The following is a 22305-nucleotide window of genomic DNA, read 5'->3' as shown; positions in this document are numbered from 1 at the left end:
GTGTGTGGTGTTTAATAGTTCTATATATAGTGGTCACCTGCACAAACGAGACAGTGGTCACTCTAACTGGACTGAAATAAATATAGTGTCTCTATATAATGGTCAGATGGGCATAAATATATGCATCCTTTATGTCTTTCATATTTAAAGTCCAGGATTTGTTGTAGTGATCACTAAAGTAAACTATGATGAACAGGAAGATACATTTAGTCTGTTTTGCCAACAAAGAATTCTTAAAACTAATCTTGAGTGTGATGAAAACAATAATTAAGCAGTAATATTCATAGAGTGAAGGATTGACAAGATAATTACTGTTTCTTTTTAAATATTCAATCCAGACTATACATAACTTTAAATAATGTCAATGCTATTGATGCTAAAAGGTTTATTAAGTTGTATAACTTTTCCAACATGAGATAATAAAATGATATTCTAGGACCAACTTTTCTAAAACCAGAATTAGTAAGTCTTAATCACAGGTTCAGGGAGAAAGAAAATAAAATACTATAGTTCTTTTCTTTTCTTTTTTTCTAAATTCATTAATGTTAGGGAATTTATTTCATTACCTCTCAATATCCAGCCAACCCAGAAAGGAAATGTCTTTTTTCTTCAAAATACCTTTTGCCTTCTAAGAATTTTCATTTATTCCATAGCCATATGCAGCCCATAGTGTATTTCCCTTTGCAGCATATATTGCCTTTTGTGGTGACCTGGTTGACTTGGCCCTCCAGCTGCCTTTCACAGACTTTCTATCAGAAATAAACATGATTGGCCTTATCATCAAGGTAAGAGTTTGACTTTTTGTTAAGTATTGTTATTGTTTACATTTGTATAGTAATTGTGTTCATTTATATTGCCTTTTGTCTCATATCCAGTACTACTAATCTGATGTATGTACATTGCTTATACAGTTCTATTCTCTCTCACCCTTGGAGTTTCATAGTAGCTCAGTTAGTTGAGCATTGTACTCATAATCCAAAGGTTATGGTTTAGATACACACCCAGGCTATCCCAGGCTGGCTGCTCTCAATGTGTCCTTGGAATTTCTTAGACTCCATTTCCCCAGCATGATATAACCTATAATATAATAAAAGTGACATTAAAATTAGCAAAAACTAAACCAACTCTTACTTTTGATAAATATAGTTTGTCAAGAGACCATCATTTAATGGAATAGAAGGAATGTGCAGAAGAAAAAAAATTGATTTTAAGGACTAAGGTAATACAGCTCTTAGCAGAGTCAGCGAATGTAATAGTAATGATATATTAGAAGAGTTTCATCTAGGAGATACTTTTATTATATTATAGTGTAAATGGGAATGATGATTTCTTTTCCTTTTGGTAGTTAGCTGAAGTTAAATCCTTAAATAAATGCGAATGTGGCCTTGTAAGTATTCTCAGAAAAACAATTTATTATAAAAATTTCCTTTTTTCCCCACAACAGTCAGATTTGATACCCAGAAAATAAATTCATTCTTGGTGTATTTATTGAAACCATAGGTTATCTCACATTAGAATAATCAAGCATTGTTCATTTTCTCTTTTTCACTCAAATTAGTTCCATGTATTTACATTCTGTGATTTAACTGATTTGCTAAATTCATTCATACCCATTTGCAATGTCATTCATTTAGTTCTCATCCTTGGTAAGTCCGAATTTCTTGGGTTGAAAAAATGTGATTTACAGTGAATTTGAATAGCAGCATTTCTGCATGCAGGGAGAAGCAGTATTTTGTCGTCTGTACCTTCCTGAGAGTAACACCAGTAGACATGTGGTGTTAGCCTTGTCAGAGAACATGAAGATTCTGGACAGGGATGGAAAAGTAATGGAGAACCCTTTTGGATCAAATGGTAGAAAGCAGTGGAGAAGAGTGACAGAGAAGAGGTGAGGGTGCTTGTAATCTTTCTACTTTTTATAACATTAACTGAGTAGTAATAATGTGGAGTCAGTTTTGTAGGTTTTCATTTAGATGTGGCTGCTATAAACCAATGCAGTCAAAAAGGGTCTGTATGTGAGGCATTTGGATTCTTTCTACAATCAGCAGCATATCCATGGCTTTAATTAGTGACAAACATTTGTCCCACCAAATAATGCCTTTGAGAACAAAATGAATCTGCATTATTGCTTAAGGTCTATACTTTTGTTATTTTTCATCTCATCATTTGATCGAAAATTGGACTGAGTAACATTTATCATGGCAAATTCATCATAGGTAAAACATTTTGAGTTTATTTCTTCATACATGAGTAACATTTGTCATGGCAAATTCATCATAGGTTAAAAACTTTATGAGTTATTTCTTCATACATTCATGGCACTCATACTGGAGTTACCTTGTAAATAGTATAATCAATCTATTTAAAATCACATTTGCACTAGTCTTATAATGTAATTTTAACAGCTTATAAGCAAACTGATTTTTATTAATGGCTTTTATTGGTCTTAGTGACTTAACTTACAGTCATATTTAGCAAATATTCCTAGTCTTAACTGTATGAGGGTGCAGAATTTTCATACATATGACTTGGATCTGTTTCCCTTGCACCAATATTTTTGTTGGAGTGCAGCAATCTGGAGTATAGTTATTTTATGGAGTATGCATTGTAAAAATTCTGTTTTGTTCCTGCAGTGCTGGTTGGGTAGACTGTTGGACTACATCAAATGTAGCACTCAGTTTGAACTTCAAGTACCATTCTATGCCTACGCTTATTAAACATGACACACACCACGTCGAGCCCCAGGTAGTTGACCTCCTATCATCAGAGACCGATATAGAAGAAGCTATGTTGATTCCACTCCGATCTTTTAGACTTAGTAGAGATTCTAAGCCTCCTAATGACTTTGATCCAGGTGAGATGGATTCAGATTTACTCAGCGTGGAACTTGAAGTGGCACCATCTGTCCTGTGTCTTTATGGGTCTTTGTTGAGAAACCTCCTTCATGTTAAGGTAAATATAAAATCTATTTTCAGTTATATTTTATAATTCAACCTTAATCTTCTGTTGCCAACTATCCACCACCTAAATTACAATCAACTCAAAAATATGTCACCTGATCATAATACCTTAGGAGTGTGACCATTTCTTTGCAAATCCAGGCCTCACAAATTAACTTCTGGCTGTTAAAAAGCCAAAATAGTTAACCCACACAGGTGGGAGTCCGATTAGAATGATCCTCCTTTGGATTATGTATTGGTGCTATGGGAAATACATGCTTTAAGACGATTCAGTGGCCTAGCGATTAGAACATCTGCCTTGGAAGTGGTAAGTTGTGGGTTCTCGAACCTCATCTGAATCATACCAGAGACTTACAGAAATGGTACTGACAGCTGCCTCACTAGGTACTCAGCATTAAGAGGTTAGTGTTAGGACTGGTTGGCCTTGTGTCAGGATAATGTGACTGGGTGGGACATCATGCTACATGTCTGTGGCATGATGCCCCAGTGCTAGACATTACCATAAACTGCCACACTGCAGACATCGTAGTGATGTGACTGAAAAATTGTTAAAGCTACGTTAAAAATCCTTATCACACACACACACACATTCATTCTTTAAGTTACTACATCTACTGGTGTTATTTCCCATTCATACTTTAAGTTACTACATCCACTGGTGTTATTTCCCATTCATACTTCAAGTTACTACATCCACTGGTGCTATTTCCCATTCATACTTAAAGCTACTACATCCACTGGTGCTACAAATCATGCAAAAATCCAGTATCAAGTGTTAATTTCCAAATTATGGGGTAAGTGGAAGGAATTTCTCACACAAGGGAGGTGTACACCATTTCTAACTATTCCTCACCCTTTTTTTCAAGATGAAGCTTTCTAATTTTATTCAAATAAAAGCTTTGTCGCATGAAGCACCTTTCAGCACCATCTTATTATAACTTACCCTGGCCACAAGTACTTTAATTCATTAATATGTACTGGCCTATTATATGTTTGCAATCAGTGAGATATTTGCAGACCAGAAAGGTTATACCAACAATTTCTATGAATATTTATTTTTTATTAGCATCTAAGGTAATTAAGTTTATTTGATGCTGTTCAGTCGCTAAGTAATTACAGACCAGAGGGTCATGTCATTTGTATTGTTCACTGCCATCCACTGCTTGGTAAGTTGGCCAGTTCTTGACTAATTTCACATCTATATGCTGTCTATTAGCTTCTGTATTTACAGGTCTCAGCAATGGCCAGGTCAGTGTACACACAGGTAGGTGGGTTCAAACTGACAGGGTATACTCGTATGACTAGAATATATTGGATGTGCTTCAGGTCATACATATGAAATTTGCACATGGTCTGAGGGAAGTCAGTGGGCTTCAGTTTGGCTAGGCAGATACACTCTAAAGGGGAGGTGAATAAATGCAACATCAAACAAGAAGACATCATTAGCATAGCTACAAATGCCACCTTAGTGAGTAATACCCTTATGGAAGCAGAAGGTGCTGTTTTGGAAAAGAAAAGTAGGCAAACCAAGATATCACATATGGGCCCAGCTTCACCTTCACTGCCACAATCCAGGATGTTTTAGGCATTAACATTACTTTACTACTAAATAGAAATGACTGCCATTCAACACTTCCAATCATGTTTGAGGCAGATCAACAGTGGTAGTACCAGCTCAGCTAGAGTCTCATGTGATGCAGGTAGAGACTGGTTATGGGGATCCACAGACCTACCAACTCTTACGATTTAGCCGTAAGTCTTACGAAAATTACTCTTAAAATACAAACTTATGGCTTACTAGCAAAAACTATGGACAAAATTATCATTGCCGGAAAAATCTGGATAATTGGTGTTTTATTTGGATCTTGGTTTCATCTTAGAATTAGTGAAATTAGTCAGGGAACCAGACCAACTTTTACAGCAGCAGCACCCCAGACACTTTAAACTGCACCTGTTTGTTCATGTGAAGCGTCTGCATGATCAAACTGTTGATTATAGAATTTTTAAAAATGGCATCCAGAAAGCGATGCTTGTTTAAGACAAAAGGGAAAATAAACTTCTTGTGGTGGGAGATATGATTGCCATCGTCATGTGAAATGGAAAAGAATTTCCAAGAATTATGTCAAGTTGAGAGATAGCAACAAGCCATTGAGCTGCATAGGATTTGCAGCTAGAGTTTGTGCAACTGTACTAGTGTTAAATAAAGTGTATGCTTACTTTACAAACTTTTCAGTTGAACATAATGTTTATCGTCGATGCATCAAACGTTTAATTATGTTTTCCAGCTTTACAAAAGCAGTTATTGATATTTTGTTACACCTTACTGAAAACTGGTCAGTCTTATGGAAAAAAATCATCTGCCTTACTGAGACAGACTCATCAGGGTTGGCAGATCTGGATCCATTTTCCACACAACTCATCCTAGCGTCATTTATCCAGCACAAGAAAGAAAAAATTGATACCTTTGTTCCACAAGACCAGACTCTGCCGTCGGATATATATAGATAGCCGTTAGATATTGATTGCTTCTGGTCAGAAATGAAGCTGGTCAAGCCCACATCAGTGCTTAAGGGGACTGCTCACATTGATCCTGTATCATATATCGCATCCTGGCAGCAGAATTCTAGCATGGCAGAATACATCTATTTCATTGCCATGATTGCCATGAAAAACTTGTGTTTACTGGCCAGTTTGGTACTATGTTATTCAATTTCTGTCATGGAACTGGGACATTCTATATCAATGATGCTGTGATAGCTCCAAGTAGGTCTGTTACCTTTATGATTTCAGATCAACCCAGTGCCATCACAAATAAATGTCAAATGGCACCAGGATGGTCTATCATGACTTCTTACTATGGTACTGGCTACAGCAGTGCCTGTCCCAGATGCCCACAACCAGGACTGGACCATACATGATACAGTCAACAATTACCTTCAAGTTACAGTATAACATTCAGGATGTACTTCATGCATGGTTTACAGTCAGTCTTCGATAATACCATCTCAGTTATTGCAGGAGGCAGCTGCATCTTTGCTAGACTTGGCCTTCTGTGCATTGAGGTACTGCCTGTATGTTGTCCACCTCTGCCCGCTTTGTCAGTCAGAGGTGTATGAAGTCCAGGCTTCATTTAATCTTTTGGCAAAGAAAGATCAGACCACATTCAAGTGGAAACCATGGTCTAGTAGAATGGCAGTGAGAGAGGCAATTAGAAGATCTGAGTGTCAACAGACCTTTCCTTTCACAATAACAACTGCCATCTAATTTTAATAAACCATCCTATACAACACACATGCATTTGTTTCATTTAGAAATCCCGTTTGTAAACAGCGACATAGCAACCCTGGGGATGTCAATAGTTTCAGTACAGAGGGTCTGGAAGCATTTCTCTGATACTCAACAGTTAATCTGGAGTGTTGTTGCAGTAGGTTTGATGCTTGATCTGGTATCCATATCATGTCTTCCAACAAGCACAAAATATCTGGCCACACATGGGAATCACAAATGATGCATGTGTGAAACAGGGCTACATGAGACATTCTAACCAATGCCATGACAGCAGCAGTGAATATTCAACTCTCAGAAAGAGATGCATATCTCTCCACTTAAGTTTCCTGAAAGAACATTAGAAGGCAACTCAGTAATTATTGTCTAAGCTGCATTTCAATGGTCAGGTGGATAAAGTATTTTAGCTGGCTTTTAAGGAGACAAATCTTACACAGGCCCAGCATCAGAGACTTAAGAAATCTTTCCAGAACAGGGAGCATAGAAATAGGAAGAACCCCTTAGGGCACACCCAGTTGTGAAACAGCTTTATAGGCCCAAGATGCATTCAGAAGCAAGACAGTTTTCAAGGGCCAGTGATGACAAGAAACAGCAAAGGAGATCAGCTTTTTTCTCCTAATTTATCTCAGCCTCCTTCCCAAAGAAATGATTACATGCTCACACTGCCCTTGTCACATACCCCAGTGGATGAAAGACTCAGTTCCTTTACTATACAATGGGAAGGACTTTGCCATGATGATCCATGGATTCATCAAGTCATCTCAGATGAGCTCCAGATCACATTCAGCACACATCCCCTATTCCATTTTTACAAACTGCTATAGATACCCGAAAAAAATCATTTCATGACTAACATTCTGCAGCAGGAAATAGACACTTTTTGAGAATAAGGGTTGTAGAGATTGTATCAAACAAAATTACTAGACTTTTTTTTATTGTTGCATTAAGTTGGTCATGTTACATTTAGTTTTGAGTTTTGCTTCAAATGATAATGAGGAGACTACAACATGTAATTTGTGGATTTTCATTTGTTAAATTGAAAATTATTTACCTGGATCAGGGTTAATGCAAAGCAGTGCAGTTTAGTTCTTTTATTTAACAGAAACTGTTTCCATTGATTCAGTCACTGAATAAACAGGTTAAAATATTTCAATTAGTGAGTCCCATTTACTGTATTTTATTTAACCAGTAGTTACATAAACAGAGGATTCATCACTGAGATGATTTAACTCAAATCTGCTAATCTTAAACATGTAAACCCATGGAAAATATGAGGGCTTAATCAAATCTGTTGACATGTATCTTTAAGAAGGCTCCTTCAGTACTATCCTATTTTTTCATGGATGTTAAAAATATTGGGTTGCTTATACACAGCAAATCTCAGCATGCATAAGTTACTAGAATGAATTCTTCACCATGTTGTAGAACTTGATTTATTCATTTGATTTTATTAGAAACTGCCATTTTGTTAAATATTTGCAATGGTTTTTAAAAAAAAATTTGTGCAGTATGTGTATGGATTTTTACCATATAAGTTATTTTAATTGAATCCCAGTTAAGTGTTCAAGGAAGGATACAAAATAATGTTAATGGTCAAAGCAAAAGAAAAAAGTAAAATAAAACATTGCCAGAAGCATGATAAAATGATCACTTTGGTGTCAGTGTGACTGCTTATAAAAATCTATCTAAATACAAGATTACGGTCAGAGTTAAAGATTTTTTTAATTAAGTTTGATGTCAAAGTGTTTTACTTTCTATATAAAAGCAGTCTCTGAAATGGGGTTTCTTATTATGATTAGTCAATTAAAATTTAAAGTGCTTAATTTAGACACCATGAGAATCTTGATAGCAGCCACTTATGGTTAGATTTAAATGATACAAGAACTCTTTAAAATACATTCCAGTTGAAAGGGAATTAAAAAAATATACTCATGGTATAAAAATCTTAAATTTCTTGGTACTTCAGAAATTTGTTGCACTCTAGACACATACAGTATTATAACTGCATTCATTTAAAACATCTTTACTTCCAAACAAAACAGAGATCAGCACATACCAGAAAAATTCTTCAGTAGACAGAATGTGAGGTGAAAACTATATGTCATAGATACTTTCACCATAATATTTATAACATTTCTTTGTTACAGGAGAATTATTTAGGAGAGGATCAAGTATTCACAGATTTCAATGACAGCCCGTCTGTGGACCCTCAGACCCCTGAACCTGAGGGGCTTAGTGGGCCCCTTATTGTGTCAGACACAGACCATGAGTTTGACCCAAGAAAATATAGACCATTTGCTGTGACCGTGTCAGTCACATTACATGACATACAAGCTCATCTTGTCAAGGTAATGGATGGATGGGTCAATTTCGATATTCTCTATAGAGCTTATTTATTTTAAATTGTTGTGCAAGCTGTAGTAAGTTACCATAGTTTCAGTGGCACAGATGAAAGTGTAAAGACGTTTGCAGATCTGAGAAAACTAGACAATCCACAAACGAGTCAGACTGCTGATAACTGAGAAAGTTAGCATGTTCAAGGCCAGATATTGATTTTGATGGCAAGACATTGAAGATGCAGAGTTGGGGGAGATCTAACATTTTTTTCACAATAAAAATTGTAAATTATTTCCTGAAACAATTGTTGAGGAACATTTTTTTTTATCAGCCTTTTATTCCTGTGTTTATTTTCTTCGATTCCAGTGATACTTGAATGTTATATATTTGAAAGCTATTCTGTGCTTTTTGTCGGTCACATTTTATATTTAGGTCAAAAAATGTATTCCTGTCTTCATAATATCATACATACTTGTCCAGATGTCAAGTCCAGCTGCAAACTATGTCTGCTGTTGCATAATGCACTGGCAGATATGGTTTTCTGCAGTTTGTCAGTAGTAGTCAGTAGAACAAGCAAGATGGACCCTGATTAGCCAGCACATTGTTTCAATGACAAATCAGGATCTATGTTGATTGCAGTTGAACTTGACTTGCAAGCATATATATATATATATATATATATATATATATATATATATATATATATATATATATATGGTAGCATCGTGTTTTTCTGCTTATTAAAAAGAAATGCTGATATTGGTCATACTTGAATGACTTTATTTTCATAGGTATTAAATTTAATGGTTTGATTGAAAAATACATGTGTAGGTATTTAATTGGATAGATGTTATTTAAAATAAGAATATAAAAAAAAGATTAAAATATTGAGCGAATATAGTTACATTCAATTCCAAACATTTCTACATCTGTAATTAAGGAGATTCAAATTAACACCAGATATTAGTACAGAAATGTAAGTTACAGTAATTATGTTTTTCAGTGTTCTTAAAAACCACCATCTAATGTTCTTGAAAAAAGGGATTATGTGCTACAAATTGGCCAATGACATTTTGAGCATTTCTGTGTGAATTATCATTAAATGTTTTGTGACTAATGCCAAATAAAACAACCTTTATGATTCTTTTTGTGTAATATTGCTGATCTTTTGACAATACCATCAAGACAAGGTCACATGTTATGGTAATCAAGCATGAATTTGTCTCCCTTTCTGAAATTTGATTGTTTACAACAAAATTACAAATGGCAGCAACCTTGTGCTGTCAAATCCAGATAATAAAGTAACATATCCATATCTCCATTTATTAAACTTTTATTATGAACTGTGACTTTTTTGTATTCGAAAAACATTCATACATGATTCAGATCTTCTAACCGAAGAACACAAGTTGGCACGTTTAAAGTAGATCTGTAATGGAGGAGTTGTAAAATTTTAGGATTTAGTATGCAGTTGTCTAAGCCCATGTGGATGTTCACAATATTACGACCACTCTAGCAAATACATTCTTTTTCACAACAAATCATTACAAACAGCTCATGCAGCCTGTACCCCAAGCTTCCTTTTCTTCAAAGATTACTTCTTTCCTTCTCAGAACTGTAACCCAGATGATGTTGCCTGTCCTTGTGTATTCCTGGAGAGGTTAGGATTTGAGATGGATAAGAAATACAAAGAGACCAAACTTCAGCTTCTTCTTTCTCCAGCAATACTTCTAGCCCAGGATAATGTAAAGGTACACACTTTTTCCTTTTGTTTTTATGGTAGTATTTACAAACAATAGTTTAACTGCTTCAACTTCTGCAAATGTAGACAATTTATCAAGAGGTTCAAAATACATTTAAATCAGTGTTAAAGATCACCTCTATTAAGCACAGGAAATTTTTGCAAAAATAAACCAGTTTTAAGCAGCTATCAGTCTTAAGATGCTGTGTTCTCTCACTTCCTGGCTGATAAAGACTGGTTTTACAGTAGTATTTTAGCTGCTTGATGATGATAGCAAGTGTTCCAGACATTGTTGGGATTGTTACGATTTTCGTAAATGAAGTATGGCCTTCTTGGTCAAAAATTGCTTGCTCCAGATGTTAAAGTATTAAAAGCTATGAAATTTTGGTAGAATTTTTTAGTTCTGCTGATTTCAGTTTAAAAAGTGCCTACAAAGATCTATGAAAACTGACAATAAAGAGAGCTTACTAATCAAAGTAAAAAAAGACAAACTACAGTCATAACTTTAGTTTAAAATTTAGATGAGCAAAACAACTTAAGGGGAATATTTGCTAATTTGTCTTCATTCTCATTTTTGTAGTAATAAGTGTATTATTATTATTATTATTATTATTATTATTATTTTTCACCTTGACTTGACTTTTTCTGTTATATTTTTCACAGCGTGATCCTGGGGAAGATCATCTTAAGGAAGGTCATGTGGCATTGTCGGGGTTACAGGTTCGAGGTCATGGCATGTTTTCTCATGAGGGTTTGCCCCTGGATAGTGAGACCTTGGAATATGCCTGGATGGTAGAAGCCATTGTTGGAAACATTACAGGGAAACTTACAACTCCTCAGGTGACTCATGATGTTTAGTACACAGTAGTGTTAAAATCACAAAGTATGCAAACAAATTTATGTTACAGCACAGCACATCATAACCAGGTTTTAATTACTTTTGAATAATAACAGTTTAGTTTTTTAAAAATTAAGTAAATTCTTGACTTTAAATTTTTCTTCTCTCCTTTGCACATGAATTTTTTAATTCATGTCATGTCCTGCTGAAGTTTTGAAAATGCTACATGTGTGAATATTTGCTGATTTATGTTTGATTCATTGCCACAGAATTATTAAAGTTAGAAGATACTGTTTGCAGATTTGTTTGATAATCTATTACAGTTTAATGTACATGTATTTGCAAACAAAAATGGCAGAGTAGAATTTGAAAAGTTAGTTGTCAAAGAGTAGAAATTATTTTCATCTCTTTGGTAAAAATAGTACATATATCATTAAAATGATGCTATTTCAGTTTCAGAACTTAGTAGAGTTCCTTCAGACCTTCATCATGTTGATTGAGGACCCTGAAAACAGCCTGCAACGAACCAAACAATACAAGCTATGCCAGCACTTATTGCCTCAGCATCAGTGTAAGATGCCACCCAAGTATCCTTTCCCCTGCCCCTCCACAGATGACATAAAATATAAAATGACACGGTTATCGATTGACTCCATCAACTTTTTTATTGTGGAGTCTGGCACAGCTCTCAATATTCAGGTGAGACATTGCTCTTGCTGAGCAGAATTGTATACTTTTGTTTTGCACATTTCATGCAACTCTGTTTGCATGACAACACCTTTCTGTAAATACAACATGATCTAGCATAGCAAGATCGTTTAGTTATATGTATGTTCACCAGATGTGTGATATGTATGAAGCAAGCAGTTCATGTCATTTGAAAATGTAAACTGTGCCATTATTGAAAAAGTAAATTCTGCAATTATGTTACAGTTTTCCCAAACTCAAATCATAATGTGTATTAATGTTCAGATTTTCACATTGTATGCTTTAACAATTTCCATCACCACAGTGAAAATCTTGATGTTTTACTTCTTTTGAATGGATGGCCATATCAACATATGGGGTTTTCACCAAAAGATATCTTATGATATCTTGTTTGTCCTAATTGAAAATTATGCCAGTCTTACATCAAATATGACTGCCACAATGGCCGTCTTAAAAATCTTGTTATTGCTTCACCTTTTGAATTTATCAAAATTTTGGGATGGGTTTTTCACCCAGGGACTTTTAGTGATCTCTAGTTGGTCCTGAATGAAAATGGTGTGGATCTTACACAATATGGCTGCCAGAGTGGCTAATTTGAAAATTGTTTTATCACTTGAGAAGATCAGAGATACTTTCAACACTTGGCAGTTAAAAAGAAGAAATGTTCTTTTCATGAATTCCTGGGAATTCATTTCAGTCAGTAAAGAATCAACCCTTTTGCAGAAATACTATTGAATAAATGCCATGACCAAATACCATTATTATTATAATTATTATTTTTATTATCATCATCAGATTTTGTTGAGTTCACTTTTCAACAAAATCATAAAATTCATGTATATCTTATTTTCTTTAAATATTATTTGCTGCACAAAATTAGTGTATCCTACTCACTTGAATCCGTCTTGTAAATTACTCCTTAAAAAGTCGTTATCTTAGTTTATGTATGTACTAATGATAAAACATTGATTTTACTAGTAATTGACAGTCTACATATGACTGAAACAGAAGACACACTAATTATTCACCATCTGATATAATTTGACTTAGTAACAACTGTTCACACTTCGCAAAATATCTGGATTAACTAGTTGCTGAACTCTCTAAAATCAAGATAGTTGGCTCACATGAGAGGTCCATGATGAATAGGGAATGAAAAGAATTAATGTTATGACTTGTTAACTGAAACTTCACCTGCCGTTACAGACAAATTATGTAAATATTGGATTACCCCTGATTCTAATGGAATGGAATGTAACTCCTCTCTTTCTCAATGCTTTACTTCATTTTTCAGAGAAAGCTTTAATTCACAGGCAGATAAGATACATGATGATACTGAACTATACTTTTTGCACTTGCACAAATAATGACTCCATTTCTGATGCAGCAAGACAGTTTTTCCCACTATCCAGCAAATTAATTGTTCCTAAACTCTAGAAAGAATGGACCATTTACTTTTAAGATGGGAAGGGGGGGGTCCAGGGATTTTCTTTCTATTCAGAAATTAGTTTTTCTTTTTATCAAAATTTGTTATTTCAAGAAATATGATGGAAATATTTTGTAAATTTTATTTGTTATATTAATTGGATCAAGAGTATACTGTTCAAGCAGTCTGAGAGCTGGACAGTTCTCTTTAAAAAAAATCCCAGCCATCCATAAGGAAAATTAAATGGTTGGTTACTAGTGATAGAAACCACCTCACTCTCTAATATGACATTGACACATTTTAGTTACACTGAATTTGTCACTGGATTTCTGTGAGTAGAAGAGAGATAAGAATGCTTGCACATCATTTGGCATAATATACCATTTTCAAAATGATGCTTTGCTCTCCAGTAACCATTTAAGATAGTGAAAGCATGTGAGCATTATAGACATGACTTTTATGTAGGAAATTTATCAGAAGGAAATTAGAATGTCCATTGAGACCAGGTGACTGCTATATAAAGGTGACCATTTGGGCAGGTTTGACTGTATATATTAAAAACATGATTTCTGGAATGCAAAAACTAAGCAGTTGTTGTACCTAATCCTTTATTAAGTCCTAAAACTATCATCCTTTTTTTTTTTTCTAACTGGCATTTTAGAATGTAGATCCCATTATGCATTAAAAAAAAATGTATGCATGGTGGCTTAGTGGTTAGGGCATTGGATTTGGGACCAGAAAGGTGAAGATTTGATTCCCACCATTGGATTAGCTGGGATCAGCTATTATTGTGTGTTCTTGGGAAAGCCCTTCAAAGTATTGATGTGCTGAAAAAAATAACCCACCACCAAATGGAATTTTTAGTATAGTGTTAACAAAATGATGAAAATGGAGACATTCAGTGAATATCAAAAAGCTTTAATGGCTTGTGAAAACAAAGTTCAGATTCAAAATAATAGGTAATAGTTGTATCTGTTATGATGCTGCTGCATTTCACGTTGTGAAAAAAATCCTAAGAAGGCATTTGCTAATAGACATTGAGTTATTAATACATTTTGGTTACCTCACCTAGTATGTAATATATTTATTATGGGGGCTATAGCTTTAGCAGTCTGACTTGGTAATCTGTCTGCTATTTGACCATAAACATTTATTTTCATTTTTTACAATATAATTCTCCAACTGTTCAATGTATTTCAGCCAAACTTGATACACTTTTCACTCAAGTTGTGTAGAAGTGCATTTTGTTACCTTATTATTAATTTGGTAAATCTGAGGAATTCTTTTACATTAAGTGGGGCATGTGAGGGAACATGACTCTTGTCTTATATAGGCCCTTGCTATTGTAGAGGCCCTTATAATGTTTTCTCATGTCTGTCTTTCCTGTTCTGTCCTTTCACATTCCATCCTGTCTGTCACAGTTTTTCCCCATCGCTAGCTTGTGAACAGAGTCATGGATTTTAATCAAATTTGGTATTAGGCTTTTCATTAAAAAGATTCTGGTTCAATTCTGTTTTTGTTTTTAGGTTATTGCCCTTCTTTAGCTTGTTGAACTGCCCTTGAATTTTGTTTCCACTCATTTACTTTGGAAGGAGACTACAGCTTTACAATAAGAAGTCCTATGTCCGGTTTCATTTTTGATGGTTTTCCAGTAAAATTGTACAGAAATTATGTACTTTGACCTTCAGTTTAATTTTTGCTCAGTACATTTTTATGGAATCCATTTATTGCAGTGGTTCCCAAAGTTGGCAGTACAGGTGGGGGTGGGGGGATTACTGAGGGGGGGTGCTAAATGGTTTTTGTATGTGTTTACGGTAAGGGGCACTGAGGATAACCAATGGGGCGGTGACCTGAAAAAGTTTGGGAACCACTGATTTATTTATATAAAATTGTTTTGTGGTTTTGCATTATGAAAACCCAGGTCAATTCAATTTACAAATTATTGGAGTTATGGGCCCTGTTTGACTTAAAACATTGTCATTAAATTTCTACTCAGTAACTTCTGAAACACTGCATGGATTTAAATCAAATTTGGTATGAGGCTTTACATTAAGAAGATATAGGTCAGGTTTGAATTTTTACTTACAACTTTGCAGATTAATTTCATGATATTACTGACGAAATCCACGGCATATGGGCACATTTCTAGTTTGTTGTTTTTCTGCAGATCTATCCATTGAGGTTGTCAACATGTGATCTTCATGGACCTAACACAAGGTCTGGTATTACTGCACTGATAGAACACATTGGTGTAAAGCAATACATCTCCACTGCACCAATCAGAAGCAAATCTGAACAGCCAGAGGTGTGGCTTGAATCAGGTGGTCTTTTGCTTGGACCAATCAATGCAGAGGCTGCCATGGCCCTCCCCTACCCAGAATTCCATGCTATTCAGGACAAATTTTTGAGACTTCATGATGAGAAGACACTCAGACTGTGGTTTTTATGGAAGGAAAGATCCTTGAATATATCCACTCAGGTTTATGGAAAATGTGGATGTCATGGTGGATGCTCATTTTTTGGAAATAATCGAAATGGTATTGGATTTTTCCAGCCCAAAAAGTTCAAAGATGTAACTCCAACAGCAGTTTTCAAAGTATCCCCAGAAGGAATGGACCCTGGATTTGGTCAGAGTCTCCTTCACAAGGACAGGTTGATATTTGATATCATTCCTGTGGCTGGAAGTGTTTCACCTGGAAAGGAGTTTTGCTTCACACGAGGGTACATGTCTGATTTAGCAAGTCCAGATACTCCAGGAACAGGGATTACTGTTATGGAAGGTAGTTTACATTCCCCAGGAACAGAACCTTCTGCAAGAATGGGGTCTCTGCAAAGAAAACCCAAACCATTTACATCAGCAGTTATAGAGACACAGTCTTCATCCATTGTAACAGGGATGACTAGTGATGCACCTGTGATGGACATGACATCAGGAACCAATCCCTTTGATACAGCCTCAAAAAGTCCAGAAACTGTTTCCTGGTACATGGATCATCAAGGATCCATATCTTTGGACAGGAAAACTCTTAAAAAAGGAAGTACCACTATTGACAAGGAAACTTACAAAACATATCCCACACCAAGCCACTCAATAAGTCAGCCATCATCACCACCATTTGTTCTCAGAGAAAAATCAGCTGATGTTAACCAACCTCAACACAGATTTCCATCCAAAGTCTCCCATAGTTCTTCCACTTCAAAAGGCACCATATCAAGTCCCACTTCTATTAGAAGCTCATTGCAGCATTCCTCCATAGCATCTTTAGAGAGTGATATGTATTACTCTGCTGAAGAGGAGGATAATGAGTCTGAAAATGCAGATTTCATTCAAAAACCACTGAACGAAAATGATCAAAAACACACTAAAGGAACTGAATCAAGACCAGGAGGCACAGAACCCAGTCCAACCCTCACTACGGACAAGTCACAAATGTCTGAGAATAAGAAGACCATCATGGAGAAGGATGAGGAAGACACAGAGGCGTCTTCATCATCAGACTCATTATTGTCCTACATGTCTGCAGACACTGATCAGGAGTTTGATGATTTGATAGGAGAAGATTTCTCTTGGGTTGATCTCCATGACCAAGTTAATAAACCAATCACAAAGTCCCCAGTGTTACTGCCATGTTACTCAAGTCACCTGACACAACTGCACTGTTCTAATTGGTCAGCAGTAGTGCCTTTCCCATCCAAGGACAATGGCATTAAGATAGAACAGTCTTCTTACTCTCTGGCCTCAGCAAGCCAGCCAGTTCCATATATCCATAGCACTGCATGTCTCCCGTGCTTTGTCAAGTTCAAACAGGGGCTCAGTACTAGGATTATGAAGGTGAAGGACACAGTGAACAGGATGCAGCAGTTTTCTGCTATGGAGAAAGATTCCATTGACCCTTGGACATCTTTAGATGAAGACCATAATCCAGGTGGGTAAAAAGAAAATAAATTTACACATTATCTAAAATACAGAGATCCCTAACTTGAGTATAAATTTAACAGAAATAGTGTTTTGATAGAAGCATAATAAATTGTTTAAACAACAGTCCAGCTTATGTTAGGAGGAAAAAATCAGTCAGATTCAGAAGCAGCTATTAAGTAGATACAGAACTATATTTGAAATAAAGCACTAAACAGTTCAAAAGAGATGACTTTACTTCTCTGAGTTTCTTAACAACACTCTTGGTTTGAATCAGTAATCACTGTTTCTAAAGAAGCCTTTATGTATAGACCTTTTCATCAGCTCTTACGGTTCACCATCTGGTCTTGTCCATCTAAGATTTTCTTCTCTTACATTAATGTAATTATAGGATATTGCATTTATATGGGAAAATATGAACAAGGTTTTCTGAGTAATACTGCAACACTTTGGGAGTACAGTATTAGTCTGAAAAAAACAAGTTCATATTTTCCCATACAAATGCAGTAACCTTTTGATTATAAACTCTTATTGTTTATCTCCCTAAGGCTTAATTATAAAAATACACTGCAAGAAACAAAGTGATTGAATTAATGCTGTATTCCAAAATAAACACAGAACTGTATATTCATCAATACACAGTAACAATATTAATGCACATATGACATCACCCAGTAACCTTTGAACTTTATGGTGTGCTTGACATTAGTTATATAAAAATTATCATTTTGTTCAACTTAAAATTGAAATTTAGAGTCGTATTGTGAATGAGTGCACATGGAAACAACATTTCCAGTTGGTCTGAAATAGATGAATTTTGTTTTTCTGCTGATCCAACTCAATTCTGCTTTTCTGCTTGTGATGGAATGGATTTATTGTGCCAGTTCCTTTAATTGAAATGATCAAGAAAGTACATTCTGAGGAAATTTAAGATTCATAAATATAAGTATATTTATTGCTCTTCTTATTACCAGCTAAAGAAGGCTATGTTTATGCCCTGTCACTGGCATGCTCTTTGTTGGAGGGACCCCAGCTACAACCTGTTTGGCTTCTCTCACTTGCCTAACATTGTATCAAAATAGTTAAATTGGGAAAATTGTAAAGCACCTGTTGTGTGATAATCCATTTATTCATTAGAAATAAGACATCATCTTGGCTTATTGGCTCTGATGCGCTTAGTTCCCCCCCACCCCAAACCTTCAGTTGCATTTTTTTCTCAAATTTTAGTTTTTTGTCTGACTTGTACACTGGCATGTCTCTGATAGATATGCGATAGCACTTGTCCTCAATATGCTGTTGTATGCTAGTTTTATAGACCCTAGAGGTCAATGGTCATAGTCTGAAACATTCTGTTTGCGAAAAAGTTATGAATATTTCTCCTAAGAAACTTTAAATGGTCAGAATGGTATTTTCAGTTACTGAATCTCTAACATTCATTTGCAAATATTATGTTCATTGTTTTGCTTGTTTGAAAGTCTCAGTGAACTTGTCCACATTGTTAACTATATCATCTCTGCTTTCAAATGGATGAAATAGCTTGTTTAGTTCATCCACAAACAAATATAATAAATCAAAAGCTAAAGTTTCTGTTGTATGAGCATTCATTGTTTGTTTACAGAGTAGTTCCTAATACATTGTACTATATTTAGATGCACATTGTACAGTATGAAGCTGTGTAGTATGGAAAAATACTGCCCCATTCTGACAATGTAAATTTAACAGAGAAGAAATGAGCATATAATAATCAATAATAAAATCTGCTTGGATTAAGTTAAAGAAATTTCTCTGCCATAATATTTTGATTTTTTCTGTGCAGAAACTGAATTATATTTGACAACTGTTTTTGAGATCATACTACAGTAGAAACTGCTTTGGGAGACTACCACATCTGTCAGCACAATGTAGTCCCTCAAGACTAGTCTCTGGTTGGGGGCAATTTTTCTGTATAACAGATTAGCTTCTGTACTGAATATCTAGTCTGTCAGCACAACTGATCTTTCATACCTGTGGTCTTTAAGATACCTTTTACTGTAGTGTTCAATGAAGAAAACATTATACATCTTATTAACAAACTTGTCAGTTTCATCTGAAGGTAATAACGTAACATAATTCTAATTATATTTTAGAGATTTCTGAGAAGGGCAAAGATTTAGAAGATGCCTCTAGAACAACAGCCACTGTCAAACTTTATGGATCATTGGACCTTCTTCTTACACCATTGCTTTTGGAGTCCTTCCAAAGGTATACACATTTTTCTTTTGCCAGTTTGGACCATCATTAAGCAGCACAGCCATTAGTTATTACAGTAATAAATCACATTATAGTTGTATTATTCATAAGGGGACTCATTGCAAATCATGGAATAATGATTCAAGAGCAGCATGGTGCTTTAGGCATACAGTTATATCCTTTTTATATTGTGTCTCATAATTGTTCAGGATTAGAACTCTTGTTTAGGGTGAAAAGATTTGGTAAAGTTCACCAAAGAAATGGCATGTGAGTGGTGGCAAATAACTGTTGAATGCAGAATGTCTAGAGTGACAACAAATACCAATTCCTATTTACTTGATAATCTGTCTTGAACTGATAATGTTTTTTTATTATATCACTTGTGATGAAAGTTTAAACTTGGAAATGTTTGATGAAAAAGTTTACATTCCTTAGGCTTGAAATCCTATCTTAATACATCTTAGTTGTCAAATAAAGATTGAATGGAAGATCTTTTTTCAAATAAATTTTGACTAGTTATATAGATTGTATCTTCCTTTTTGGAAACCACAGTAGCTTAGTTTGTAGAGGTCTCTGATTCAATGACCACCCAGGCCAGGCCAGGTTGGCTGCCAAAATATGTCCAGTTAGCCCCCATTCTGTCTGCATGATAAAGCCATTAAACTTTTTAAAAAACTGTGCTAAGTGTTATTAAAACTGATCATTCAGGTAAATTAAACCTTACTTTTTATTTCCCATTACAATTAAAACCAACCAACCTGACCTTTTTGGTTTGATTACAGTAACCGACCAGTCCACCAGATAAACAAAACCTTACTTTTTATTTCCCTTTACAATTAAAACCAACCAACCTTACCTTTTTGGTTTGATTACAGTAACCAACCAGTCCACCAGATAAATTAAACCTTACTTTTTATGTCCAATTAGTGTTAGTGGCATATACTGCTACCCTTGTTCATAATTCTGTACATACATCCATAAAACCTTAGTTAAATTTTTCATTTGGTTCATTTCAGGCACTATAGTGGGGCAACTTTTTTTTCCATGAATACATTTCTAGTTCATTCTTCTCTCAGTGATGATCATAGGTAACAAATGTTCGAGTAATTTTATTACTTTGAATTTTTATTAAACAGCATTTTGTCTGGTATTAGAATAAGTTCAGGTTCTGTGTATCAGGATTTTGATTGGCATTCCATTTAATTTTATCTTGCCTGGAAGCATTATGAGACACTGATACCATGTTTCACATGGCATAGCATTACTTTGTTGGAATAAGTGTTGCTTTACGTTTTTTTTCTTCAGTTTGGTTTCTCTGACATATTTTATGGGTATAATTCTCTTGAAGGTTGCTACTCACCACAGGCCTGAAAGTTATATTAACTTAGTCATTTGCATGTTCTATGCATTTTCTCCTATTACCCTTGATTGCAGTAATCTTTCATGTCTTACTTATGATGTTTGTTAATCAAGTTACCTTAGTTTTGAACAATTTCACATTTTTATCTCACAGCTCTAGTTCTTAAATGCTTTATCGTATACAGGTTTGCTGAATCTGTCACCCCTGCATTGAGCAAATTGCACCCCTCCTCAATTATTGATGGCCTACACAGTCGATGTCTGGACAGACTTAAGAGCCAAAATCGATTGATGAAGGCCCAGTCAGCATTGGACAGTGAGTCACCGGATGAGGACTTTACAGGACAGGAATTTCAGGATGATGCACAGAAGCTGGGCAACAGTGAAAGTAAAATGGCGAAGAGCATGGAAATGAAAACCTACAGTTATAAGGCGCTCTTTACATTGTCAAGGGTAACACATTTCGTTTACACATACATTTTATCTGACTTAGTTTTATGCAGTTTAATTGATCCACGATAACAAAAATAATATTATTATCATTATTATTCTTATTATTATTATTATTATTATTATTATTATTATTATTCCTGTGGTACACAATCTCAGGTTCTGGTGGGCACATTCAAAAGCAAAGTGCTGTTTATAGATCCTGCATACATGGTCACACCATGGGCATTTTCAGTGCAGAAGAATGTTTAAACATGGTCTTTGATCTGTCTAATTGGTTCAGTTTTCTTTCAGTTAGTTTGGAAGTGGTAGAATTAAAAAGAGGATCTTACCCAAGTGTTCATTTGATATGATATTTATAAAACTGGTTGAATTATACTTTCAAACTTGTTGGTTACTGTCACTGCCTTGAGCACCTTGCAACATATGGCATATTATGATAATCTATGAATTTCATAATATTTGTTTCAAGTGTTTATGAAAATTTAAACATTGTTTATCGCATAATAGGAAGGACTTTGCATTACATAGTAACAGTTCTATGTGGCTTTGATAAAATGTTATGACACAGTGAGTTGAATGATTTTTATTTGCCCACATTGTTATGATTTCCATCTGTCTATCCATCCATCCATCTGTTACCCATTTTGTTTCAGCACGAGGACTTTAGTTTTACACCTTGTACCTTATCCAAGCATTGTGGATGACTTGTCCTTGGAGTAAAATAGAAGCATATTAATTCTTGGGTGAAAAGGTCTAAGGTCAAATCATTGTGACTGAAAGAAGTAAAATGGTTTTTATATTTTAACTTTCGTTTGGCTTTGACCAAAGTTTGTAGAAGGCTTTTACTTTAGTCAAAGTTCAGTGTCATTTTGACTCAAGGAAAAATGGGTTTTGCGCAATAACTGTTGTTTTTTTAGTAAGTTCCTTAATCAAACTTTGTGGATGTCTTGCACTTGGGACAACAACAAAAAATACCTGTAGGGTTTTGGCATATAAAAATCAAAGGTCAAAGTAAGTCTAATAAGACAAAATGTTTTCTGCACAGCAAATTTAATT

At 35.0% G+C, this 22305-nt stretch overlaps 1 protein-coding gene across 1 annotated transcript in view; it reads left to right on the top strand.

Annotated features, from left to right (window-relative positions):
* LOC149798237 (bridge-like lipid transfer protein family member 1) overlaps positions 1 to 22305 on the top strand; it is a 215309-nt gene that overhangs the window by 33827 nt on the left and 159177 nt on the right. Inside the window, exons 11-20 of the mRNA XM_089963361.1 lie at positions 688 to 785; positions 1719 to 1885; positions 2631 to 2949; positions 8390 to 8590; positions 10193 to 10330; positions 10984 to 11160; positions 11612 to 11857; positions 15460 to 17218; positions 19335 to 19449; positions 20982 to 21249. Of these exons, the coding sequence (XP_089819487.1) occupies positions 688 to 785; positions 1719 to 1885; positions 2631 to 2949; positions 8390 to 8590; positions 10193 to 10330; positions 10984 to 11160; positions 11612 to 11857; positions 15460 to 17218; positions 19335 to 19449; positions 20982 to 21249 (3488 nt within the window). The remainder of the gene's footprint in view (positions 1 to 687; positions 786 to 1718; positions 1886 to 2630; positions 2950 to 8389; positions 8591 to 10192; positions 10331 to 10983; positions 11161 to 11611; positions 11858 to 15459; positions 17219 to 19334; positions 19450 to 20981; positions 21250 to 22305) is intronic.

Source organism: Sinohyriopsis cumingii, chromosome 6 (genome assembly GCF_028554795.1).
Source record: "Sinohyriopsis cumingii isolate HCF-2022 chromosome 6, ASM2855479v2, whole genome shotgun sequence".
Taxonomy (NCBI): domain Eukaryota; kingdom Metazoa; phylum Mollusca; class Bivalvia; order Unionida; family Unionidae; genus Sinohyriopsis; species Sinohyriopsis cumingii.
The sequence above is the reverse complement of the archived record's forward strand: the minus strand, read 5'-3'. Positions and strand labels throughout refer to the sequence as shown.